Source organism: Tasmannia lanceolata, unplaced genomic scaffold (genome assembly GCF_043159265.1).
Source record: "Tasmannia lanceolata isolate RefF3 unplaced genomic scaffold, GAP_Taslan_0.1 ptg000007l, whole genome shotgun sequence".
Taxonomy (NCBI): Eukaryota; Viridiplantae; Streptophyta; class Magnoliopsida; order Canellales; family Winteraceae; genus Tasmannia; species Tasmannia lanceolata.
In genome coordinates, this window is record NW_027518684.1 from 26312914 (window position 1) to 26333029 (window position 20116).

At 38.1% G+C, this 20116-nt stretch overlaps 1 protein-coding gene and 1 long non-coding RNA gene across 2 annotated transcripts; both read right to left on the minus strand.

The window, feature by feature from the left end:
• Window positions 1-12016: 12016 nt before the first annotated feature.
• Window positions 12017-14130, minus strand: LOC143880706 (uncharacterized). The gene is made up of 3 exons (XM_077383682.1): window positions 13776-14130; window positions 13260-13681; window positions 12017-12385 (listed from the first exon to the last, which is right to left on the minus strand). The coding sequence occupies exons 1-3, from the start codon at window positions 14128-14130 to the stop codon at window positions 12017-12019; spliced, it is 1146 nt and encodes a 381-aa protein (XP_077239797.1).
• A 3168-nt stretch (window positions 14131-17298) lies between these two features.
• LOC143881184 (uncharacterized) lies at window positions 17299-19870 on the minus strand. The gene is made up of 3 exons (XR_013251902.1): window positions 19739-19870; window positions 17813-17949; window positions 17299-17617 (listed from the first exon to the last, which is right to left on the minus strand). It is a non-coding gene; the product is annotated as an uncharacterized LOC143881184 (long non-coding RNA).
• Window positions 19871-20116: the final 246 nt, after the last annotated feature.

A 20116-nucleotide genomic window follows, 5' to 3' on the forward strand; every position in this document is an offset into this window, starting at 1 on the left:
TCTACTTTTTTCCTCTTTCTCTCATTCTTCTCGAACAGAAAAATGAAGAAACCGAGGAAGATAACGACAAATTCATACTCAACAGAGATCCAAATAGACCTCCAAATCTCTTTGTGGTTCAACCACGTCTCCGCCCATATACCCTTTTGAAATCTTAGCTGAAGCTTTGAATCTTGTGAATTCGCTCGAAGAACAGCGAAATGGTGATATGGGTGGCGAATTTGGTGAGAGGTAGATGCCTCCACATCTCGTCGTTCAGAACCCTACTGCTCGATCGGTCAAGGCACATTCAGGTACTTAGGGTAGAATAAGTTGGTTTATATTTTTTTTATAGCCTGTGGGATTTTCTCTCTGCTTCTTTAGTATTGACAGGAATCTTAGAGATAAGGATTATCTAAATTGGCTTGGGCAGGAGTTTTAGAGGTAGTGGTGAAGTGGGTATTCAATATATATAAATATAAATATATATATATATATATATATATATATATATATATATATATATATATATATATGAGAAAACGGTTCCTACACATATGTGTAGAGAGTTCTCTACACACTAGCTTAAAATACTGTGGGGGTCCACATTGTTTGGGTGATCCAAGCCATCCATTTTAAAGACCCTCACATAGATAGGGTGTCCACAAAAAATCAGATCCATAGGATCATCCCAACCCTACGATTTGTGGAGGTAAAATGGATGTCTTTAAACCTTAACAAATTAGTCCATTTTTTGCCTCCACAGTTCGAATGGTTAGAATGATCCTATGGATCTGATTTTTTGTAGACACCCTATCTATGTGAGGGCCTTAAAAATGAATGGTTTGGATCACCCAAATAATGTGGCCTCCACTGTATTTTAAGCTAGTGTGTAGATAACTTATCTACACATATGTGTAGGAACCGTTCTCTCTCTCTCTCTCTCTCTCTCTCTCTCTCTATATATATATATATATATATATATATATATATATATATATATATATATAGACACACACAGAGAGAGAGAGGGGATAGTATTTCTAAGGTCAAAAACTCATGTGAGCCCATGTTTTTTGGGGGTTTCAAAGCATTAATTTAAAAGGCTCCATCATGGGTAGGGTGTGTACCAAAAATCAGGTCCATAGGATCATCCTAACCCTTCCATTTGTGGAGGGAAAATGGACAGATACTGTGTCTCCACAAATCTGCCCATTTTCCCTCCAGAATGGAAGGGGTGAGGATGATTCAATGGAGCTGATTTTTTGTGGACACCCTATCCATGATAGGGGCTTCCAAATGAATGCTTTGGATCCCCAAACAATGTGGGCCCACACCTGTTTTTGAGCTCGAGCTCAGAAACAGGTGTGGGTCCAGATAAGCTTATCTGAGCTCTAGCTCAGAAACACTATTCTCATATATATATATATATATATATATATATATATATATATATATATATGAGTGATCTTAAGCGCCTAATCACATTGGGCCTACTTTGTTAGGATGATCCAAAGCATTCATTTGAAAGGCCCTTACATAGATGGGGTGTGTACCAAAAATTAGCTCCATAGGATCATCCTAATCCATCCATTTGTGGAGGTCAAAATGGACAGACATTATTTGTCCACAAATCTGCCCATTTTTGTCCTCCACAAATGGAGGGGTTAGGATGATCCTATGGAGCTGATTTTTGGTACACACCCTATCTATGATAGGGCCTTGCAAATGAATGGTTTGGATCACCACAGAAAATGTGGGACCCATGTGATTAGGCGCTTAAGCTCACCAAACTTATGGTGAGCTTAAGTGCCCAATCACATTGGGGCCTACTTTGTTAGGATGATCCAAAGCATTCATTTGAAAGGCCCTTACATAGATGGAGTGTGTACCAAAAATTAGCTCCATAGGATCATCCTAACCCATCCATTTGTGGAGGTCAAAATGGACAGACATTATTTGTCCACAAATCTGCCAATTTTTGTCCTCCACAAATGGAGGGGTTAGGATGATCCTATGGAGCTGATTTTTTGTACACACCCTATCTATGATAGGGCCTTGCAAATGAATGGTTTGGATCACCACAGAAAATGTGGGACCCATGTGATTGGGGCGCTTAAGCTCACCAACACTTTCCTCTATATATATATATATATATATATATATATATATATATAGATAGAGAGAGAGAGAGAGAGAGAGAGAGAGAGAGAATACTGTTTGCTCTCACCCAGGTGATAATCCCCGTAAGTTAAGAACTGCTAGAGGTTTTAATTATATAAAATTATAAACTACAACCTTGGTACCTTGCACCCCAAGCACATGTCTTAGTTTAAGATGAGTGAATAAGAGGGAAGTGATAATGGAAGGCCCAAACTGAGAGCAGTTGAGTAGGGTAGGCCATGGGCGGCCTAACAAGTCTTACAGAAAAACATAAGCTCGCCCATTAGATGGCTCAGATTGCCGAGCGGGTATCCAATAAGCGCTTTGACATGTAACATAAATTACACGGTATATGAATTACAGAAACACTTAAATTTAATTACAGTTGATTAAAGTTTAGTTTGTATAGGAAGGCATTCAAGTGCATCTCATCTAGGGTCTGTGCTTTTCTTTTTTTTTTTATCGTATTGTGGTGGGCATATAAGCAAAGTTGTTACTAAGATGTTCACCTTATGGACGTTCAATACTTGTAAGTCCAACAGTCAAAATATCCTTGCATATGTAAAGTAAAAAAGGGAAGAATATGAAGCACGAGTTGGGGAGGAAAAGGAAAGGAGAAGCAAAAACCGAGAAAAAAAAATTAGGCTTAGAGCAAATAGTACCATATGAGGTTGTTTGGATTCCAGACATCACCGCCACGGGAGAATGGCTCCGTGGCCTTATCCCAGGATAGGCGAAAGGAGGAGCGCTCATTCCCGACTAGCGCTAGGACCATTGTACCGGTTGCAAGGTAGGGCGAGAGAACGACGGAGTGCGATCGCGACACAAACTCTGTTCTCAACTCGGCTTAGGGTTTTTAGAATGGAGAATAATGAAGGGGATTTTGCAAAAGAAGTCTTCTACTTTGATTTATTTGCAAGAACAGTCTGGTAGTTTAACAATTTGCAAATAGATTCAAACGTTTGAGTAGATTTTGTAAATCGGGTAATGCCGTCAATTTGTGACCAAAACCAAAACGCCCATGATAAAAATTTTAACTAGTAAAGGACCAAAATGCCCTTATCTCTATAAAGAGGAGAACCGCCTAATGGAAAAGGCCAAAATGCCCTTATCTATTTTGAGAGAATATATATGGCAGCCGACCGTCAAACAACATGGGCAGAGAGAGAAAAAACTCTCCCCCTTGATTTTTTATCCAGGACAAACTCCCTTTTTTGACTTTCCCTTTGATCAAAAATCAAGAGAGTTGATATTTTCTTCCTCCGCCCTTTATATGTAAAGGGCCGCCACCATATAATTTCTCCTATTTTGATAGGGTGGGTCCCACCAACTCTATGAAACCCATTGCGTGGGGCCCACCATTTTTGCCTCGTGCTTACGTGGAGTAGGTCCCGCAATCTCCACCGAATACATATATATGGTGGGCCCACAATTTTACACGCCATGTTTTATTTTGATGGGGCTGGCCCATTTTTTAACACTAGTGCATGAGAATGCTTGCTTGTAGAGAAATGATATTCCCACACCCTTGATTCAAAACCTATCTTTGACTATCATGTGTATTTTGGTCTTTTTATAAGGTAATTTGTCTTTACACGTGTAATGATATTTTGGTCTCTTTCATTGAGTCAGAAAAAAAAATTAACATGGGTATTTTGGTCACAAGCGGATAGAATGACCTGATTTTCAAAATTCACTCAAACTTGATGACGCAATTTGCAAATTCTATAAGGAAAAGACTCTATTTGCAAATAAAGCATAGTAGAAGACTTCTTTTGCAAAAACCCCTTTTAAATAATCAGTTGGGTTTGCCTTGTTCTTAGGTAGATCCAAACTGTCCATTCAACTATTAGGCCCACATGTAAATAGACTGTGCCCTAAAAATCATCTGCATAGGATCTCTAATATGGAGACAGACTATAGAAAATAGAAATCTCCAATGATTGAAAGGCTACGATCATCCTATGGAGATGATCTTTGGAGTGAGGGCTATTTAAATTAAGGCTCAACAATTGAATGGTTTGGATCTTTAAAGAAGGCTGAGCCACTGTATTTTTAAAAAAAATAAGTGCAATATGAACACCATGAATGCATTTTATTAGAAAATTCATTGCAGCACACTTTGTTCGAAAATCAAACCATTCATTTGTCGGGCCCGCTTTCCCCGGAAATCATCTCTATAGGATGTGATACTAACTCTCCGATTTGTAGAGGTTTATAAAGTGTTGTATGTCTACACATTGGAGGGCTAGGATCATCTTATGGTCATGATATTATTATGTTGGGGACAAAAAAAAATGAACGGTTTGCATATTTGAGCAACTGGCCCAAGTGATGTTGTTAAAAAATAATGTTTGATTAGGGTATATATATTTGAGAAAAGAGTTCCTACTCCCCGGAGCAGATAACTTATATACTCCGTGGGCTTAAAATACAACGGGCCACATTGTTTGGGTGATCCAAAGCAGACATTCGATGGGCCCTCACATAGATAGTGTATGCTAAAAAATCAGCTCCATAGGATCATCCTAATCGTTCGATTTGTGGAGGCAAAAAAGGGACAGATTTGTGAGAGTTTCTACCTGTCCAGTTTTTACTCCACAAATTGAAGGGTTAGAATGATCTCAAGGAGCTGATTTTTTGGGCACACCCAATCTATGTGAGTGCCCATTAAATGAATGCTTTGGATCACCCAAACAATGTGGCCCCATTGTATCATAAGCCTACAGAGTAGATAAGTTATTACTCCGGGGAGTAGGAACTCTTTTCTCTATGTATTTTATTAAAAAATGTTGTGAGGCCTCATTGTTCAAAGATCTAAAAGATCGAAACCACTGTTGTTAAGACTCAAGGTTTGTTGAGGAAGAGAGAGAGAGAGAGAGAGGGTACTTCGGTAAATACCAGTTGTGAGTTTCACGACCGGTGTTTCGATGAAAAAGGGGTGAATGAATGAGGTAGGGTGAATTTATCATCACCATTCTGCTTCTGGTTAGCTTTAACTTCGTAGATACAAAAGTTTTTTGGTTTTCTTAGAACTTCCATCCATTTGAACAGAACTTGGCTCCACAACCTTACGGAGTAACTCGTAATACTTCAATGGCTCTTATGACGAGGTGTGGAAATATCTTGATAGAAGTTGGCTCCGCACCCGAGTCTATATTTACACTTCTCTGATCAGTTGATAGAAGCTAATAGTGTGTTTGATTAAGCAAACAGTGTCTAAGAAAACAAGGGATCATGTGAGAAGTCATGCTGCAGCATGCAATTATATTATTAAATCCAAGGTATGGTGACATGGATCACATACACAGGGAAAAAAATCTTGCTGAACGGATCTTATGAAAGGAATGAGATCATTTAATAAAAGTACAGATTGATGCAAATTGTAGGCCAATAAGAGGCATATTTGGCCGTTAGGATTTCTAGGCATTTATTTTCCATGTTATTTAGTTTTTAGGCTTTTATTTTCCATGTTATTTAGAATTAGGAAGCTTAGTCTTCTAGGAATTCTTATTTTAGTAGGTTTCTATCTTTTAGGTTGTTAATTGCCTATTTATAGGCATCATTACAGTTTTATTGTGAACTTTGATGATTATTGAATAAAGATTGATTGGCTTCTCCCCTCTACAGGTTTCTTTTCCTTCCTCTATTCCTCTTCCCTTCTCCCCTAATTTCTTCTTCTATTATTCTACTCCTCCCTAATTTCGTCTCTTCTTCTACTTCTTCTTATATTCTTTCCCTATTATTCTTCTATTATTCTCTTATTATTCTTCTACTTCTTCCTAAATTCTTCTCTTCTTCTACTTCTTCTTATATTCTTTCCCTATTATTCTTCTATTATTCTCTTATTATTCTTCTACTTCTCCCTAAATTCTTCTCTTCTACTTCTAATCTTCCCTTCATCTTCTCTTTTTCTCCCCTTTCTTCTATATTTCTCTCCCGGTCCTATATCACAGATCTAATGAAATCCAAAGGAAGCTACTAGATGATGCATCAAGGAAAAGAAAACAAACAAACTTCTATAACATTTCCAATGGAAGATTAAGAGGGAAGATTTATTAACGATCAATCTCAACATAAAAGAAAATTAAAGGATAAACTGGATTTCACTGGAGTAAAATAAGGAAGTAGATTGGAAAGCCTTACTCATCAAAGGAGTTCCTCTCTTTGTTCTCACCCTAGCTTCCCTCAACTTCCTCCACAATCTCCACAAAGAAAGGAATCTTCCTCCCTCTCAACACTTCACCAATTCTCACAGCTTTAAAACACCCTAGACACTACCGTCTAACTACTATTTATAGTATTGTCCTTATTCTATAGCCCACTCATTTCATCCAAATTACAAAGACACCACTCACATACTTTGGCACTCCACACATATAACATCACATAACATTTTCTTCACACACTAGCACATATACCGTAGTCCCTTTTATACTATTGCCAGAACCCCGTCCTCATCATTCTTCCCCCTTAGAAAAATGTTTATCCTCAAGCTCGTATCTTTCTCAACACATGGGCATTCAATTTCATCCAAGTATCAGTTTCTCATGAATGGCTATTGCCCGCTTTTAGGTGCTTGACATAATTTTAGCACCGTTGCTGCCTTGTTTTATTTTATTTTTTTAATTGTAAATATTAGCCTTTTACCACACATACTGTCATTCCTGTCGCTTATCTTGTCTGTGACATGGAAGTAATCAGCGTATGTATCACTCTTTCTTGAGACCATTTCCTCACTAGACAGTAGCTCCGAACAATTCCGACAACCGATCTTTGCATTCCCCAACACCCCCCCACGCCCCGGGGTCTCCTCTTAAAAAGAGCTTCTCCTCAAGCTCGGACCTTCTTCAACATAAGGGAGTGAAGCACTATCCACACTCTTTAATCACTTCAAGTCCCGTAGTGCACAGAGTCCTCCCTTACCTTCTAACAAGAGTAGGCCTCAAAACTTGCACTTTACCACTTGAGCATCCTCAAAAGATTCTGTTCACAACCTCATAACATGGAGGGTATCAAGCTGACAGAGACCATGTCTATAGTATTGCACCTTTTGCGCCCTCGAAATCTTTTATAGAGGATGCTAGTATCTATTTAAATTCATGCTTCAAATTCAAGAACAACAGCATGAGCATCAGCAGCAGCAGTACTTGCTCAAGTAGCAGTACCTTTTTTGGCTCCATTCTCCGTCAATCTGCCCATGATTTGATGACTCTCAAACTGCATGAAGTGGGACCACCTCCTCGTCACCAACCCTACCTGGATTGAATCAGTGGTGGCCAAACAAAATGGCCTTCCGCATCAGAGCTTTTCTGCCTCTTTGAACTAGCAATCTCCACTAGATTTACCCTTCCCCAAACTGAAGGTGTATCATGGAATCTTTCTCCCATCTTCTTCCTTTGGATCCTGTTGAAAATAATGGGCTAAACTTCCCTCTATTCAATGGATCTTGGGTCCCTTGATCCTCCAACTACTGATGATTTCTATTTCCTGATTCAAGAGGTATATGTTGTCTTATCACCCAAAAGGTCTTTTCTGAGGTTATCACATTCTACTATCTGTTCTGTATTTTCATAGAGCCAGAGGGCTTGGTTTGAATCCATTCATTAATGACAAATGGATGTGGCAAGGTGCAAGTTTTCTCCACCCAAGGGCTGGATGAAACTCAACCTAGGCGAATATCCAAAAGCTATTGGATTTTCTTCTTTATACGTTTCCACATCCATAAAATTGTAGGTATCCTTCAGATGGCTTTGCCCGTCCAAACATGGGCATTCCATCCATGTTGAACATAAAATTGTAGGTATCCATCAGCCATTCTCATAACTATCCAAGGTAGTATACACTCGCCCCAAACCAGACGCATTCTGTACATCATTGCCTTCCAAACATATGGAACTAACTACTACAAGAGCAGGTCTCTCATTTGATAAACATAAACAACAACAAGAAAGATATGGAAAGAAGATATTACTTGCCTCAACAAGTTCTCTAACTTTCTGTGAGGTACTGGTGCCAGTATTTAATTCGCTTCCATAGGAACCTTCGCCATTAAAAACTGAAGAGGGATTTACCCACACAACTATGAATGTGATAAATACTCAGCCGCTGCCAACTTGTTCTTCCTCAAACTTCAGAATAAAAAAATCTTCTGCTCTGTGACCAGTTCAATGTTCCCACAGAAATGAATTTCCTCCTCCCAACAAGGGAACCAGAACCCTTTTGTGTGTGTGTGTGTGTGTGTCAGCTCTATCTTGTTCTGGCAAAACCAAATTTGCAATGCACAAATTGCCATGTTTTCATCTCTTCCTTTGGTTGGTCTCTTCTAAGATGAAATCATTTCCATTTCTGCAGGTTCCTACGCCAGTTGATTGGTCTCAGCTTCCTCGGGATCTAGTGGGCGAAATTGCTAGAAGAGCAACATTATGCAAAGAGTACATCAGATCTGGTTCCATTTGCAAAGAATGGAATTTTGCTTTGTGGGAAAGCTCACACCCCACATATTTAATGTTGTTAATGAATTCTGAAGACATATATAGTAACACAGAAAGAATGTTTGACATTCTAGACTCCGAGGTCAATCATTTCAAGCTCCCAGTGCCTCACAAAGTATTCTGCAAGGGGTACTTTGAAGGGTGGATACTTTCAGTAGATGGCGGTCGGGAGATGTGTTTATACAACCCATTGTCCGGCAATGAAATATTCCTTGCCCCATTATAAGGTTGTATATGTGTCAACAAAAGAAATGAACACCCATCTTCATATCAATATAAATACGAAGGAGTTGATATAATAAAGGCCGTATTATCTTCAAGACCCAATTCAACACATGATCTGATCTTGGCATGGACGAATATGTCAAAGTTGTCCGTGTTTCAGCCAGAGTACGGGGCATGGTATCGAATAGATGTAGGTGAAATAATTGTCTGTGATATCATATGTTATAACGATAAATTCTACTTTATCAGTACCACATGCGAACTGTTTTTGTGCGAAAAGTATGACAGACACTGTCCAAAAACAACTCAACTTGCACCGTCGCCGAACCCTACGGGTGGCCAATACCATTTCCACAGGCTGTATTTAGTAGATAGAATTGTTAATGGTTAAGAGAGAGTGTTGTGTTGATGACCAGGAACAAATAAGTTTTGGTAATATTTACAAGGCAGTCACGATTGGTTTTAGACTTTTTAAGCTTGTCATAAGTGGTGAGCCGGAGCTCTCCAGCCGGTGGATTGAGGTTGATAGCCTCGACAATCATATATTGTTATTGAGCAGAAGACATTCCATTTCGATATGCACATGTGACTTACCTCCATCGTCATCAAGCATAGCCAATTCAATATACTTTTGTGATGAAATAGAAAATACTAATCATCCTGAAGCTTGCTCATATAATGTACGTCAATACCACTTAGTGGATGAGAGTATCAATGAGCTTTTCCAGAACCTTGATCCTGACTCAACTATGTTGCCACCAATATGGATCACCTTCACCCCGCAATCTGACGTAAGAATTCTGGATTTACAAAGCATTTCAGTTTCAGGTCTACAATTACAAGTAAGTAATTCTAATTGTTTCTTGTTTCTAGATTTGGTTAATTATAACTGTCAAATAGTTATGTTTTTCTCTTCAATATTTATTTCATCTAATATGTGATGTTCCTGTCAGTTCCAAAGGCTGATGATTCAAGAAAACTTGGAGCATCAACAACAATCAACTGCAAGAGGCACAAAACGTAAGGAGGTGAAGGATGATAGAAGAGCGAAAATTATTAAAATCTGAAGCAAATACGAGATGTATGTAGGTTAAGTTTTTCATTCATGCCATTTCCTTTGGATCAATAATTCCACATGCATTTATGGTAGTCAGTAGCATGGTTTTTCAAGAATCAATCAAATTGCTATACACCCAGGATTGTTGATACATTTGTTTTGTTGGAATGAAACCAACGAGGTTGGAGGGAGAAGATGAGTTTCAAGAGAAGAAGATTGTTCTCTTGATGTCAAACACACAAAAAAAGTAACTCAAGTTGTTGTACTACTTAAAACCCTTCAAATTTCACTAAAAGAACTTACATATGAAGAAGATACATAGTCTAAAACATAGCCTACATTCCAAATCCGAATTTAATAAGACTTAACTAATCTTAGCGTCCCTAAGTACCACTAACACACTTTCACATGAAAAGTAAATGACTAAGCACAATTCCAAAACACAAAACATAGTCCCTAGGCCATTAAATGCCACAAAGGAGATTTCCAATGTGGTCAAGAATCTTCCAAGCCAAGAAGTCAAGTGGATAGATGATCAAGATCAAGTGGTCAAGATTAAATTTCCAACAGCCCCCATTAAGCTAGACCACTACAATACCGAGTTTTGCCTTCATCTTGATGAATGTATCGGTCTTCAAAGCCTTTGTAAAAATATCCGTAACTTGATCTTGAGTCTTGCAAAAACGAACATTGACAACTCTATCATTTACCAAGTCTCGAATGAAATGATACTTGATCCTTATGTACTTGCTTTTGCCATGAAAAATTGGATTCTTTGTGAGTGAAATCGCCGAACTATTATCACAAAATAAACCCGTACCACCTTGTTGCGGATGTTTGAGTTCTTCTAATATCCATCATAGCCAAAGAGCTTGACAACCCGCCGAAGATAATGAAATGTACTCCGCTTCCGCCGTAGAAAGAGCAAACCGATTGCTTCTTTGATGCCCATGAAATTGCACCTGAACCAATGTTAAAAACATAGCCAGAAGTACTCTTGCTATCATCAACACTTCCGCCCCAATCACTATCACAATAACCAATCAAATTTGAATCTTTAACTCTTCCATAACGTATCCCATGATCAATCGTTCCACTTACATACTTTAGGATTCTTTCACCGGCTTCCCAATGACTTCTTTTTGGTGATTCCATAAATCTACTAATCATACTCACCGCAAACATAAGATCCGGTCTTGTAGCCGTCAAGTACATGAGACTACCGACAAGACTTCTATAAAGAGTTGCATCAACTCCTTTCTCATCCTCATTCTTGCATAGTTTCAAACCAACTTCCATAGGTGTGCTAATATGTGTAGCACCTTCCATTATAAACCTCTTTAGCAAATCCTTTGCATACTTTTTTTGAGAAATAAAAATTCCATCATCTCTTTGGTTGACCTCAATACCAAGAAATAAATGGAGAAGACCCATGTCGGTCATCTCAAATTCTTGCATCATATTTCTTTTGAATTCTTCACACATACTTGAACTATTACTGGTAAAAATTAAATCATCAACATATAAGCAAACAATCAAAAGCTCACCTTTAATGTTCTCTTTGATGTAGAGGGTGTGTTCATAAGGACACCTTTTATAACCATTCTTCATTAAATATCCGTCAATGCGACTATACCATGCCCTTGGTGCTTGTTTCAAGCCATATAAAGCCTTCTTCAATCGGCACACTTTGCTTTTTTCACCTTTCTTCACATAACCGGGAGGTTGATCAACATACACCTCCTCTTCAAGAAACCCATTTAAGATTGCCGATTTGACATCCATTTGATAAACCTTCCAACTATTTTGTGTCACCAAAGCTAGAACCATACGAATTGTCTCAAGACGAGCAACAAGAGCAAACACTTATTTGTAATCAATGCCATACCTTTGCTTGTAGCCTTTTACTACTAAGCGAGCTTTATACTTTTCAATTTTACCACTTGCATTCAACTTTGTCTTGTAAACCCACTTCACACCGATAGTCTTTTGCCCATTTGGAAGCTCTGTTAGCTCCCAAGTATTGTTCCTTTGGATTGAACACATTTCTTGATTCATTGCTTGCTTCCACTTTTCTTCTTGACATGCCTCCTCAAAACTAATCGGCATCGGGATCGGCAAACAAAGCAAAATTTGCCAACTCTTCATCGATAATTCTTCTAGACTTTTCATAAATTTCTCTTATGCTTTTCGTCTTCCTTGGAGGAGAGTTGGGGCTTGTTGAAGACGATGAAGATGATGGAGCCGAAGAAGATGGAGAAGAATATGGAGTGATAGGAGGAGCCATATCCTCTTCACTTTCTTCAATTCCACCATCATGAGTATCTTTGCTTTCATCCATATCTACCAAAACTTTTTTCTTCTTCTCACTTTGATTCCAATTCCAACATTCTTCTTCATTGAATTTCACATCCCTACTTATGAAAATTTTCTTAGTCATGGGATTGAACAACTTGTAGCTTTTGAACTTTCACTATATCCAACAATGATACATATTTCAGATTTATCATCCAACTTTCTTCTTGTTTCATCCAGCAAATGAGAGTAGGCAATACTACCAAAAAACTCAAATGAGAAACACAAGGCTTATGACCACTCCAAGCTTCTTGAGGAGTCATACCTTGAACACTTTTTTATGATGCCCGATTCAAGAGATAAATGGCACATGCAACGGCTTCCGCCCAAAACATATTAGGCATCCCTTTAGCTTTTAACATACTTCTAGCCAATTCCATAATCGTCCGATTCTTCCTTTCGGCAACCCCGTTTTGTTGAGGTGTGTACCGAGTGGTAAGTTGATGCCGAATCTCATTCTCTTTCAAGAAATTTTCAAACTCATGAGAAACATATTCACCACCTCTATCGGAACGCAAAGTTTTCAACATGAAACCACTTTGCTTTTCAACCAAGCTCTTGAGAATTTTAAAGCATCCAAAGATTTCCGATTTTTCTTTAAGAAAATAAACCCATGTCTTTCTAATATAATCATCAATGAAGGTGAGAAAATATCGATTACCTCCAATTGATGTTGTTTGCATAGGCCCGCATAAATCCGAATGCACTAGCTCAAGAGGTTTTGATGCCCTCCATGTCTTTCCAATGGGAAAATAGTCTCTTTGATGCTTTCCAAGTGCACATCCTTCACACACTTGATCTTGGCAGTCGATGTTCGGCATGCCTCTCATCATATGCTTCTTGTTCACGAGAGATAAAGTGCTAAAGCTCAAGTGACCATAGCGAAGATGCCATAGCCATGACATATCTTTGACAATAGTGTTGAAGCAAGGAAAAGCTTCACTTTAAAACTTTAGAGGAAACATCTTGTTTTGAGTCATTCTCACCTTGGCTATGAGAATATGATTCTTGTCTTTGATTTCACATACATCTTCCTTGAAATGAACATCGTGCCCTTTCATTAGAAGTTGCCCAACACTCAAGAGAATGTACTTTAGACCGGGAACATAAAAAACATTGGAGATTCGCTTGACGCATTTCTTTGTTTGAACAAGAATATCACCACTTCCCCTTACGGAAAGCCTCTTGTCATCACTCGTTCGAACTTCACTTTGGAGAGATTCATCCAACTTTGCAAATATGCATTTGTTGCCGGTCATGTGGTTACTACAACCACTATCAAGAAACCACGTCTCTTCAAGAGCCACTTCTTGCACATTACAAGCAAGAAAAATTGTCTTCTTCTTTACTTTCTTCTTTCTCATGCACGAAGGTGGAGTCTTTCTTGCTTTCTTCCGCAATCTTCTTTCTACAATACTTCATGGTATGACCAAACTTTTGACAATGATAACATTGAATTTAGGATAGATGTCTTCATCTCCCTCTTCCTCTTGTAGACGAACCACTTTCATCTTTTTTATATTCTTGATTTATTTCTCCACCATTTCTCCCTCTTCCTCTAGAATCACCCCTAAAAGAGACTTGAGTTTGAAAAGCTTGTTCTAGAAAAGAAGAATCAAATTGCTTCATTCGTAGTTCATGTGATTGGAGCGATCCCAATAAACTTTCTAAGGATAAAGTAACTAAATCCTTGAATTCTTCAATCTTAACAACAATATACTCAAATTTTCGAGTTAAACTTCTAAGTATTTTCTCCACAATCCTTCGATCTTGAATATCTTCACCATTTATTCTCAATTGATTCACAAGAGAAATAACACGATTGTTAAAATCTTCAACCGATTCCGAATCTTTCATCCTTAATGCATCAAACTCACATCTAAGGGTTTGTAATCTTACCAACTTTACTTTGTCTTCTCATTTGTATGATGTATAGAGTGTATCCCATGCTTCTTTTGCAGTAGTCACCGATGAAATCCGTTCAAAGATGACTTCATCCACCGCTTGATAGATAAAGAACAAAGCCTTCTTGTCTTTCTTCCGATTGTCTTTCAACTCATTGAGTTGTTGTGGAGTGAGAGCCGCTTGATCCTCCGGTTCTTCAACGCCGGTCTCAACAATATCCCATAGATCTTGAGATCCATACAACACCTTCATTTGAATGCTCCATTGGTTGTAGTTCTTGCCATTGAATCGAGGAAGTTGAGGTTGCAACATATTGGAAGCCATGATCAACTTTCAACCTACGCTCTGATACCACTTTGTTGGAATGAAACCAACGAGGTTGGAGGGAAAAGATGAGTTTCAAGAGAAGAAGATTGTTCTCTTGATGTCAAACATACAAAGAAAGTAACCCAAGTTGTTGTACTACTCAAAACCCTTCAAATTTCACTAAAAGAACCTACATATGAAGAAGATACTTAGTCTAAAACATAGCTTACATTCCAAATCCGAATTTAATAAGACTTAACTAATCTTAGCTCCCCTAAGTACCACTAACACACTATCACATGAAAAGTAAATAACTAGCACAATTCCAAAACACAAAACATAGTCCCTAGGCCATTAAATGCCACAAAGGAGATTTCCAATGTGGTCAAGAATCTTCCAAGCCAAGAAGTCAAGTTGATAGACGATCAAGATCAAGTGGTCAAGATTAAATTTCCAACATGTTTAATTCCAGGAGCGTGGATACGTTTGTTCTTTTCCATTTCCATGCAGTCTTGATTCATAAATGATTCCAGTATTGTGGTTGTGCTTGCACTATTCCTCCATCAAATGATTCCAGGGATTTGGTTCAAATAATTTAAAACCCATATACGATCAAGTAACTTGATTTGTCCATTTTCATTTCATTTTAGTTACCCATTAAATCAAATGTAAAAAAATACTTTGGATACTGTGAGTTCACTGGTCATATTCCCTAATAAGAACTGTGGTTGTTATCTCGTTTGAAAAATCAAAGAACAAAATAGTAGTCTTCAGTTCATTAGAAAGGAATGACTAAATATGAAAAACCAAACAGTAGCTTCTTGGGTGTTATTAATGGATTGATGGGACCAAATACAAGGGATAGCGGTAGACTAAAACAACAATAAAAAAAAAAAATAGAAATAAGACCCAACTCACATTATGACCCATTCGGCTTAGTAACTCAATCCCATCCTTTGGATCCGAGGGTTGCTCGCCCATCATAATCTACCCAAACCCATCAACACAGGCCCTACCTAAGACACCCCGAGGCAACCCGGGCCAACACGGGCTCAACCCGAGTTCAACCAACACCAAAAGCCACACCCCAACCCGCAGCAAGTCCAACCCGAGCCCAAGCCCCACCCAAGCCTCACCCCAACCCCAAGCCGCACCAAGTCCAACCCGAGCTCAAGCCACACCCAAGCCGCACCCCACACCAAAAGCCGCCCTCAACCCCAAGCCACACCGCACCCAAGACCGAGCCCCACCCAAGCCGCACCCCAACCCAAAGCCAACCCCAGCCCCCACCCGGCCTAGCCTTAACCCTTGTTCCCACCCTAACCCAACCTATTCAGCCTTAACCATAGGTCCCGTCTTAACCCAACCAAGGGTGGGCCATTAGGCCTTGATTCCAGCTCTATGACTTACTTGGTCTACGGTTATTCGAACCCCACCTCGTCACTCCTCTCATCCTAGCCACCCGATTTAGTTATCCTCATAGCATCTGCCCATCCCATATTTATTCCAATCAGACCATGGACGGATTTCGAGGGGGGGCAAGAGGGGCAGTTGAGATTTTTTTTTCATATATGTCTAAATTCCAAAAATACCCTTTGCCCCCTTTTATTTCTTGGTTTTTATATGAAAGGGGCAATTGTTCGCACAAATCATATCTGAAAATGATTTCATCCCTGTTTTGGGGGGCATGATATATTCGCTCCTCTTTTTACACGGGACAGCCCCCTACAGTGTAAAAGAGTAGTCATACATTCACTAGACAGGGGCTGTTAGAAGAAAAATAGGGGACGGATTTATCCCTTTCTTTTTTTAGCGCAAAACTTCTACCCTCCAGAAGTGAAATCGTGTTTTACTAAAAAACAGTTTCTCCCCTTTCTATTTGCTTAAAAGTCCTATTGTACGATTAGGGTTTTATTATCCCATCTTCTTCACTCTGGAGATGATTTTTTGGGGTTTCTGTTTCTTCCATCTTCGGATTTGGATTCGGATACTTCGTTTTAGGTACGTTTATATTCATCTCTTTCTCTTTCAATATTTTATTTTTAAGAAGCTTCCTTTCTCAATCTTTATTTCATGGTTATTACACTTCCAAAAATCTCTGAGAAGCCAATTTAAAACGAGAAGACAAGCTGAGTTTAAGCAAATATTAAAACATGGTGGTACGAAAATCATTAGCCTAGATTTATGATTGGATTACCCAATATAAATTTAACAAAAAACGTGCTTTATTTTTTCTTCCTAACTAATGCTGATTCTAAAAGATATTGTTGAATTATTTTATGGGTTTGATGGAGCATTCATGAAACAAGATACCTGCATTCATTCATGTGGATTATGTGCACTTGGACTATGTCTTCCAAGTACTAGATGATAGCGGACTCATAAATTGAAATCTTGAATTACCAGACATGCACTACAAGAAAAGTGACATTCACCGACGGTCATGAATATGCCAATGAACGTTAGTGTATCTTACACCGACGCTTTTAGTGATCGTCACTAATGCTACCGTGCCTAAAAGTATTTACCGACGTTTCTTGCAAACCGTCTGTGTAGACGCTAAGGACCATCAGTAAATATACTCATTCAGCAACGTTCTGTGACCGTCGGTATAAACACCGACGCTATAAAAACAGTTGCTGAAAATGTTTGGCCGTGTGTTGATTGTTTGAATCACCAATGGTCCTGACCGTCGGTAAATATAATTTATTTTTTTAAATTCTTTTATTCTGAATTGTCCCTCATAGTGGGATACAAACTGAAACATGTATAAATCTGTCATATGTATTTAGGGATCACCATGACATACAACCTCACACCACACTGGCATATTGTACCCATTTAAAAAAAAATTGAAAATCCCAAATAATGGGTACAAAATTATCCTTATACAGTATACATTCACCACATTCAAGTTTGCCTTCCTGAAAAATTGTTTACAAACAATTCATTCAAATTATAGGTTTGCATTCCACATTGAGGTTTGCATTCAAACCATATATAACATAATGTTCTTGCATCAATTAACACTGTCAAAAGATTTTTTGGACCCTTGTTACATTTTGCAATTCCTTTACATCAAGTGCACTTAAAAGTCCCCAAATCAGTTGATCCATTTTCTATCCCCAAGTGCCTGCAAGACCAAAAAGTTGATAAGTATAACCATTGAACATTAACCAAATGATACAAGCATTAACCAAATGATCCAAACAATAATGGAGAAAGTTCATAAGCAACATGGTGGCATTAGAAATGCACCAAAGAGTTTCAGGTTGGTGCAAAGATGATTCATACATTTCCGTAGTACGTTCATTACATATATCATTACCATAGCTTTGAGGATAGATCCATCAGCTAAATGCACCAGTTTTAAGTTCCCTGTTTCCTCAATAGAAACCACCTTGGAGCCAAACAAGGGTTTCAAGCAATAGTCTCCTTCTCACACAACGGACTTCATGTTCTCCACTGCATCATCCCAAAATTTCACCCAAAAAAAAAAAATCACTTCCATGAGATGAAAAATGGAAATTCATAGAAGAAAATATTGAATTCCTCATTTTTTTTAAATGAAACCCCACTCTTTATTTTACACTTTCCTAATTAGCTCTTCAAAGGCAAATACGCTTCCCACAGAACAGAAAATAAGAAAAAAAATTAAGAAAGGAGTGACTTTATCAAAACAAGCTGAGCCTTTTGACAGTAGCATTAGCATAACTCATTTAGTGTAGTAAAGGGTAGATCTTGAGTTGGTTTATCTTCCATTTATGTACGCTTGATATTATAGAGATAGTGATAAATGAATCACAGATCTAAAAATCAAGTAGAAGTCTCACATACCCGCTCTAATTACTTTTCAGTGGACTACATTAGAGCTCTTATTACTTTTCAGTGGACTACCTAAGCCTAGAGCTCTTATTACTTTTCAGTGGACTACATTAATTTACTCATGATGCAGAATCCCCAACAACAAGATAGATGGGAAAACTTTTGAAAAAAGAATCTGGTATACAGGTGTTGTACAAAGAGAATTACATGTACAATATATAGTCAATAAAATACTGCCCATGTATATGAAACATATAACAGACCTCAAATTAGCTAAGCAAAACTGCAATAGAAAGCTGTGCCCAAAACAATTTATTTCCATAGGATGATCCTAGCCTTCAGATCTATAGAGATTTCCATAACATGCAGTTCCCTGTAGATCGGAAGGCTAGGATCATCTTATGGAAAGGATTTTTTGGGGCACAACCTATTTACATTGTGGGACATCGAATGGATAGTTTGGGTCAACCTATGGTGTGTCGTACAATACTTTTTTTGGAAAAACTGAACTATGCAAGCTTACACCATATAAAAGCTCTAAAAATCTAAGGGGTTGTGGGAATATCACAATGCAACCGCTAATATTCTTTGAATAGAGGGTAATTTTGTCACTTTGAAATTTAAAATCATCTTACGTTTGATTTCCGTCTATAGACTGTTAAGTTTACCCCATTTGCAAAAAATGGCCAAATGTCATTACTCTTTTTGCAAATTAGAAAACAAGGGAAACTGATTTTAAAGTATAAAAGATTTAATAACACTTTCTCCAACAACTTAAGCTTTTGGATTAACTGGTTTTCGATTGACCATTTGCTAAAATTCTATTGGGTTCATAAAGTCTTTTGAATGCATAGTCAGTTTGCAAAAAATTAAGCATGGATTGCTTTATATTTGTGAAACATGGCTCCTTGATTGCTTACCAAACATAAGTAATGGTAGCACATAATATATGTGCTGCTAGTCGGTGCATTTCAGACCCTTTTGTTTATCCTTTTTCTAAATTAGACTTTACTTCAAGAAAAGCAAAGCAGAGTTGTGTGGAAATATCATTTCTCTGTATATAAATAGACAGACAGAGAGATAGAAAGATATTTAATGGCTGAGATTATTGATTGAGAATGAGATGGATGATCTCAGCCTAACAAAAAATAAGAGCAACTCATCATCTCTACTCACCCATCCAAATGCTAGTCAGCTAAAAATCAGACACATGATGCTTTGGAATTTCTTTTGTCTCATTAGAAAATTCAAGACAAAATAAAATTCCTCATAATTCTCTATTCCTCTCAAACTTGCACTAAAATGCTTCAGTTTTACTCAATAACTCCACCAAAAAACAAAGTGGCTTCAATTTTCAAACCAAAAACTGCAATAGAAGAAACTAAAATAGCATAATGAAGTCCTAGAAAAAAGGACAAAACCACCCCACCTGCTTCCTATGGCACCATGGAGTTTTACAATCAGCTCTTCTTCTTGTGGTGTGAAGCTCTCATGCTTTAGATCAGGCCTTAAGTAGTTAGTCCACCTGAGCCTACAACTCTTCCCACATCTCTTTAATCCTACAAAAAAAAGGCTCACATTCAGAAACAGATTTTTATAGCATATATAGAATTGGGTCCTCTTAGTTATGAAAAAATTCCTATTATATTAAAGAAAAAAGAGAAACCCGGGGGGGGGACCCCATTGCTGGAAAGAGCACACTTACCTGCTCTTTTTGGAACATATGTCCAATTACCAGTACCATGAGTAGATACATAAGCAAGTATCTTTGCATCCTCTTCAGCAGTCCAAAGACCTTTATTCACAT

Bases quoted from the DNA above. Each gene is read 5' to 3' on its own strand.
- LOC143880706 (XM_077383682.1), bottom strand. From the start codon at position 14,130: ATGAAAGATTCGGAATCGGTTGAAGATTTTAACAATCGTGTTATTTCT. The intron at 13,682-13,775 runs GTTCGTCTACAA...GAAGTATTGTAG, and splicing joins ATATAAAAAAGATGAAAGTG to AAAGAAGATTGCGGAAGAAA. The intron at 12,386-13,259 runs GTGAGAATGACT...ATATAGTGAAAG, and splicing joins ATCATATTCTCATAGCCAAG to TTCAAAAGCTACAAGTTGTT.